The sequence below is a fragment of the Catharus ustulatus genome, chromosome 4, assembly GCF_009819885.2.
Source record: "Catharus ustulatus isolate bCatUst1 chromosome 4, bCatUst1.pri.v2, whole genome shotgun sequence".
Taxonomy (NCBI): domain Eukaryota; kingdom Metazoa; phylum Chordata; class Aves; order Passeriformes; family Turdidae; genus Catharus; species Catharus ustulatus.
Genome location: NC_046224.1, coordinates 23,963,873 through 23,971,146, shown reverse-complemented (window position 1 = coordinate 23,971,146; position 7,274 = coordinate 23,963,873). Strand labels below are relative to the sequence as shown.

Here is a 7,274-nt window from a genome sequence, read left to right as displayed (position 1 = left end):
CCAAGCTGGACTGTAGAAAAAAATGTGGCTCAGTCTGATACAGTTTCACACAGTGGTAGTCCATTCAGAGCCTTTTAGGGGGATGGTAAATCTATACATTTTTTGGTGAGAAGAATACCAGTTTTCTTTATCTTCCCATAGACTTAGGCCTTCAGAAAAAAACCCAAACCCAAAACAAACAGAATCTCTATTATCCTTTCCATAGGCCTAATTTCCATCTTGTGCATACTCATTTTTTCTCAGTAGCCTCTGGGGTTATCCTACCTTCCTTTGTCCTGATGTGTTGACAGCCTTGCCATGCAGTGCTGCACATAAACACTTGTTACACTTAATTTCCAGTGCAATGGGGGTCTTTTCCTGTGCTTGGGGTCTTACCATGAGCATCCCTTGCTGGGCCAGCAGCGCTCACCTTTGCTGACTTTCCCATTGAAATGCTTCAGGCCCTGTGAACTAACAGAGGAATTCAGTCCCCTGACCAAGGCAGGACTATTTTGGCTGCTCAGATATCCCAGGTATGCTGCCTTTGCATGATTTTCAGTGCACTCATGCAGTGTCATAAGTGAATGAAGTCACTGAATGAAGGAAGCTGGTTGCACCCACAAGCTCCAGTTTCCCTATTACAGAGGTGCATGCTCTCCAAGTGATGGCCAGCCACCTCTCATTTCTCCTTCAGCTGCTCTTTTCCTCTCTTTTGCAGGCACACACCCTTGTAAGGAATGGCAGGAGTGAGTTCCAGGCGCAGCAGATATGTCAGCTTTATTTTTATAGGGTAGAGAATCTCCTAGTCCTGAAACTCCTCTGCATCTCCATTGCAGTGTGCGGGCAGGCGGAGAAAGAGTCCTAGTCTTTGCCTCCCATTAAAGGAGATAAATGATCTTGCTGGCATGCAAATGGTGCAGCTCAGGACAGACCAGCTTGGCTACATGACTGCTTAGCCCTGCCAACAGCTTATTCCTTCAGAAAAAGGTGTGTGTAACCCTGTGGACAGCTGCAGAGCAACCTTAATGCTTTTTGTGTCCCCTGCCCCCACCAGGTAGTGGTTGGCTCTGTTAATCCTATTTAATGTAACTACAGATAGATGTGCAAACCTTTAATCCCTCTTCAACTTACCAACCCTTCAGCCTGTCTTGGCTGGAGTTCCACATTTTGAGCTGTAAGCAGACAGTAGGCTGTCTGCCTTCTTTCACACTCCTCATTTTGACTTGAACTGATGGGTCTTTATGTCTCAAAATGAGAAACTTCCTTTCGCTGTAACTTTTCTGAGTTATTCAGGGCCCTGCTGCTGTGCACCCTTTTTACAATATCCAGTCCCCTTCCGGAGGTACTAAGGAGCCTGTAAGTGCTGTAGGTGCTGATGTTGTGCTGATCATCAGCAAGACTGAATTATAAGGCAGTCATGAAAAAACACCCCAGAGGATAAGATTGGCTAAGGTTTCTAGGACCCTCCCCTACTCCTTGATTTTCCCTGACAGTTTTTTCAGTGTTTTCAATCTCATTTGCCTGAGCAAGTTCATTGGCAGCCAGGTTTGTTACTGCTATGTCATTTCAGAGGCAAGAAGTTGGTGTTCTGAACAAACGTGTTTTCTTGGTTTACTTTTGCAGTCCTCCCCTCTCTGACACACACATAGTACTGGTAGTAGCTGTTCTTGCTTTCTGTGGTAAGGAAGTGGAGACCTGCTGATACAGCAGAGGCTGTATGGGCTTACATTAGTTCGTACCCACTGGAACAAATTTCCTTTTTTTGCTTTCCAATCACATAAAAAGGGAGCAATAGGCCATTAAGAGGCTTGATGAATCTTATTCACACTAAGCTAGCTCAAGGCTGAGCATCTGGGAACTATTCTAAACAGTTTCTCTGGAAAGGTTCTACCACACTAACAACACTCCAGAGCTTTTATTTGCATTCATATTAAAGCTGCCTCTCCTGCTGCCCATCCTGACTCCCTGCTGCGTGTGGGTGGAGATGCCCTGTAAGATGGCACCCTCCCCATTCCCTAGCTCAGCTACCTCTATTTTCTGCTGCAGGATGCTCAGCTGGTGTCGCAGAGCTGGGAAGGGAGCCAGCAGCCTGATGAGCTCAGCGAGCACGCGGCGTTGGCTCCGCAGCAGTGGGACACATCCCTGCTGCTCGCAGATGTGCGGGAAAGAAATGCTGTCCAGCAGGTCCAAAGGTTGGTGTGGCCTGCAGCCTGTCAGCTCCCAGCGTGGGAAACACGTTGGAGGCCAAGTAGGAAAAGCAGATGCAGCAGCTGATTCTTCCCTAACCCCTTCTTGTTTCTTCCATCGGGCTGAGAAGTCTGGCTGTAAAAAACAGAGATCATGGAATCATAGAATGGTTTGGATTGGAAGGGACCTTAGAGGTCATCTCGTTCCACGCCCCCCTCCCCTGCTCGTCTAGAGCAGGTTGCTCAAAGCCCTATCCTCCCTGGCCTCAAACACTTACAGGGATGGGGCAGGTTTCTCCAAGGTTCCCCCTGGGGTTCCAGCACAGCCAAGGAGCTGGCATCTTCTGGGCATGGCTGGACAGACAGCTGGGAGTATGGGAAGGTGCCTGGCTTCAGCTTAACCCCAGGCACATGCAACAGGCTGGTACCTGTTCTTCCCTCTCCTTTGAAGACATTCCCCTCATGAGGCACCACCTGTCCTTACCTACTCAGTATGCAGGTGGCATTGCTCATACTCTGCCAAAGAGAGGGAAAGTCAAGGCTGCAACATGTTAGATCTCTGCCCTTGCAGATGTTATCTCTAGAGCCGCCATTCACTTCTGCTTCTTTTTCCTTCCTCCCACAAAATAAAGTTTAATTTATTTAAGGATACTGTTTACTCTACAATTAAGTTTAGTTTCAAATGGCAAAATTCAGTCTGTCAGGTAGCTTTACCCTCCCTGACAACATAATGCCTGAAGAAGTATGTTGATTACTTGTGTTTGCCCTAATAGTCTTTCCAGCCAGTAATGAGAACTGCCACCTAATTTTGAAACTCCACTGATCTCTGGGTGTTATTATCCCCGTGGAGAACTGCTCTGGGCCCCACTTTAAAGTCCCTCATTAACTTTGAGGGAAGAGCTTTCCTGTTGCTTACATTTGCAAACAAACAGGCTGGGTTTTGTACAAAGAGAGTGAACCGCATTACCCTCCTGCCCTTTTCTGGAGCAAGGAAGGATGGTTTTGCTTCCCTCAGCCTGCAGGAGAAGGGCCCAGGAGCTGAACAACTACAGAAACAAGGGTGTGTAGGAGGAATGGATAGAGGAGGAGCAGAGGAGGACATGAAGGACTTCTCTAGGGTTATGGGAAGTGTCAAATAGTGAAGAGAAAGGCTTAAAACAAAGTTAACACCCCAGAAATCTACCTCTTTCAGTCAAGTTGTGGCACAGCCAGCTTTCTCACACACTTAATTATCCTTATGACAGCTCCAGAGAGCTGCTTGGGTTAGACCAGCTCACATGCACTGCAGCAGGCACACAATGCAGAAGTTTTAGGGAGACATGTGCTGAATACACATTTTGCTCAACTATTTTTTCAAACCACAGTGCTTCCATTCTTTTAAGAAGCATTTTTTCCTACTTTTTTTAAATGTTGGAAGCAAGAACAAACTAAAAAAAGGGGAATTGTTCTTTGAACTGTTCTATATTTACCACTTTCAGCTGCAGATAGTTGAACCTGATCCTATTACAAGAAATCCCCTCCCACGTGCTAATACTGAATTTCCAGTATGCACACTCAGTATGGTCACAATTTCCCGTCTGGATCTCATGCGTCCAGTGACCTTTCCTCCGCTGCAGACAAGAGGAAAAGAACTCAACAGAGGAGTCATAGACTTCAGAGGACAGCACCAGGAACTATAATCAGGGGCAGGGAAAGGATAAGTGAACTCCTGCCTGTGGTGGCAACAAGCAGCTGCTGCTCAGGTCAGACAGGCCCCTTGTAATCAACTCCTGAGCTTAACCACAGCTTGGCATTAATCCTTCTCCTTACCTGTTTTTTTTCCCAAGGGAACACATTTCCCATCTTCTTAGATAAGGGGCAGGAAAAGGCAGTGGCAGAGCTCCCCAGAAGTATATTTAGAGTAGTTTAGTGAGGAAGTTTCTGGAACAACACTCCCACCTGCTGGGCCTTCTGTTTGTTACAGCAGGGAACTTAGTGGTAGTCTGAGAGAAAACAACTTCCCTTCAACCCAGCACAAGCCCAGGCACAGATTTTAATTTGATGCCGAGACTAACATCTGGGCCACAAGCACTCCTGGCTACATGATCAGGCAACACTCACAGATGTGCCCTGCTGGCATGGCTAAATCTCAGTGGGACACTCTGCTATAAACATTCAAAGGACAACTTTCTCCATGTGAGCGCTCCCTTGGAGAGAGGGGTTGTGAGTAACCGAAATGGAGGAGTCATCTCCATTCCAACCTGCACTCTTTGAAGGTCTACGCATGTCAAAGAGATGATTTAATATATGTGTTAACATGAATCAGAGAGACCATTCACACAACTGAGTCATCCTAAAGAGAGGAATGCTTGGATCACAGCAGTGACATGGTTCATCTTCATCACCTGTCATAACAATCACTACTACAAAGGCAAAGAGACACAGTGTCTGCAACAATTATTTAATCAAATGACATATAAAAAGTTTTTGCAATGACTGACAGACCCTGACAGGGGCTGTAACAAGAACCCAAACTGCAGGGTTACTCAAGTTTAAACAGTCTTTCAAAGCATCCTTCCCTTCTTAATGCCAGTCCAAAACATTTCTCCATTCAGATACAAACTTTCAATGCTCCCTGCCAAATGACACAGGTAGCAAGAGCCTTATATTCTGAGGAAGGGGAAAAAGATTTTTATTAGGCTTGGTCCACCCTTCTACATGAAGAATGCAAGACATGCTGGCTGCAGGAAGATAATTATAAGGATAACACACCTCAGAGCCAAGAGCACCTCTGTGGCTTTAGCCGGCTGGTAACAAGCTCTGCCCAGATGCAGAGCAGCTCTGCAAGTCCGACAGAGAGGCACATTCCCCATGTGCCATCTCAAACACTCTAAGGAAATGCCCAGGCCTGTGAGCCAGAGTGGAGTAGCTGCAGAAAAACTGGAGCTGCAAGAATCCCTGTCATGATGTTTATGGGACTCCAAAGTATTCCCTCTCAAATTTACGGAAATCTTCCTCAGTAAACACAGTGCCTTCGGGCTTCTTCTTTTCTGTCTTCTCTGGAGGCTGATCTTTGGACTTCCTGCCTCTGTTCTGAGCAAGAACCTTCAGACAATACAGAAATGGAAAAAACACTCATTGTTATCCAGACCAAACCACAAAATAGCGATTTTCAAGCTCACCTGCAGCATCCCTGCTGTTCTATAAGAACCCTGCTATTTTCCAGAGTGCCTCCAAAGGAATGTGAGAGGCAAGCCACTGATGTTAACCAAATCAGATTACTGGGACAACAGCAGATACCAACTCGTAAATTGGAGTCAAATATGAAAACTATTTTCTATTAATTGTCCAGGAAAAGAATATTGATTTCAATTCAGAAATTCCTGAAACTAGGACCTTCTTTTTTATCCCCTCTATGACACAAAGCAAAAAACCAACAAGCTGGTGGAATTCCCTCAGCATTTTCTAATACACTGTCACCTCCTGTGACAATCTCCAGCCTGTGGAACACTAACCTAAACCAATTTATTTATGTAAGTTAACACCCTGTATCTCAAAAAACAGCCCAAGATTCTAGCATTGTCAGCTATTCTCTTCAAATCCTGGCATGAGGCTACCTTTAGGGGAAGACCATTCCAGAAATTCTCAAGTTATGAGAAACAACATTTAAGAGGCTGAGTAATTCCTACTACATGAGCCAGCAGCACATCTGGTTCCTCATTAATCAGCCTCCAGCTACAGAGAAGGCTAGTTTGATCAACAGTAAGGAGAAGGTGAGAACCAGGGCATCTCTGCCAGCTAAAACTATGAAATATTTTTGATAATTAAGAAAAGCCAACCAACTGCTATCAGGATATTTTGAGGAACCTGATGTAGTGGGCGGCATTCCTACCCATGGCAGGGTGTTTGAGATTGGATGATCTTTTAAGATTCCTTCCTACCCAAACCATTCTATGATTTTAACTAGTAAAACATCATAGGGGGTAACAGATCAACAACAGTTTAAAGCTTAGCAAGTTGTTTTGCCAGTGCACACAGAAATTTCTCAAAGCCATTTGTAGACAGAAACTTAACTTGACTCTCTTGTGCAAGGTATAAATCTGAAAGATGCAGGGATGATTCCCATTCAGCGTTCCTCAGTGGAAACAGACCCTGCCCCCAAAAAGAAATTACAGTCTTACTTGTTCTGTGACAGCTTTGTCTGCAACAAGTCGTCCCTTTAACATGTACTGCAGGTTTTCTCTCAAGTGATTCACAGGCTTCTTCTTATGGTACTCCTCTGGGGCAAAGCAGAAAGGGACAAAACGCATCAGCTGCTCATCCAGGCAGCTCACAAGGAGAGACACAGGAGGATCAGCAAAGTCCTTGGAGAAAGACACCTCTATAGCTCAGGGATAGGGGTGCGCTCACAAATGAGGCTGTGTTTAAAATGAGCGACACCAAGAGGACACGGATGGGATGGGATGGATACAGATACAGCCACCGGCAGCGTGGCTGCGGGACACCACGAGGGTCCCCGGTGCGAGGGCTGTGGAAGGGTCGGGACTCACCTATCGCCGACTTCACGACTCTGCCCTTGACCGTGGCCTTGTTCCTGCCCGTCTCCGGTGCCCTCTTCCTCCGCCTCGCCGCGCCCGCCGCCCTGGGGCCGACCCGGCCTCGCTGAAGTCCCGGCGGCGCCTTCGCCCGGCCTGCAACGGGAATAGGGACGGAGTCAGTGGAGCCGTGCCGGGGAGCCCCTCTGCCCGCCCCCACCCCGGCCCAGGGCTCACCCGGCGGCTCCAGCAGCTCCAGGCCGCGGCGCAGCAGAGCTGCCGACATGGCCGCGGCGCGCTCCCGCCCGGCCCCACAGCGCCCCGCGCGCTCCCGCCCGGCCCCACAGCGCCCCGCGCGGCCCGGCGCGCTCCCGCACCCTGCCGTGAGGGGCGGCGGCGAAGCGGGGCCGGCGGCCTGGGCACAGACAGGCTCCTGCCGGTCCGGCCCGCCCGCAGGACACACAGCATCCGCCAGGATTTTCACCTCAAAACCAGGCAGAACTTCTCCGCGTGTAAAGCGGCGGAGCGCTGGAACAGGCCGCTCAGGGAGGCCGGGGAGTCTCCGTTTCTGGAGGCATTCAAAATCATCTGGGCA

The 7,274-nt window shown here is 48.1% G+C and overlaps 1 protein-coding gene across 1 annotated transcript; it reads right to left on the bottom strand.

The window, feature by feature from the left end:
• Positions 1-4,591: 4,591 nt before the first annotated feature.
• On the bottom strand, positions 4,592-6,978 carry RPS19BP1 (ribosomal protein S19 binding protein 1). The gene is made up of 4 exons (XM_033058078.2): positions 6,917-6,978; positions 6,695-6,835; positions 6,326-6,423; positions 4,592-5,249 (listed from the first exon to the last, which is right to left on the bottom strand). Exons 1-4 carry the CDS (start codon positions 6,963-6,965, stop codon positions 5,115-5,117), a joined length of 423 nt encoding a protein of 140 aa, XP_032913969.1. The 5' UTR covers positions 6,966-6,978; the 3' UTR covers positions 4,592-5,114.
• Positions 6,979-7,274: the final 296 nt, after the last annotated feature.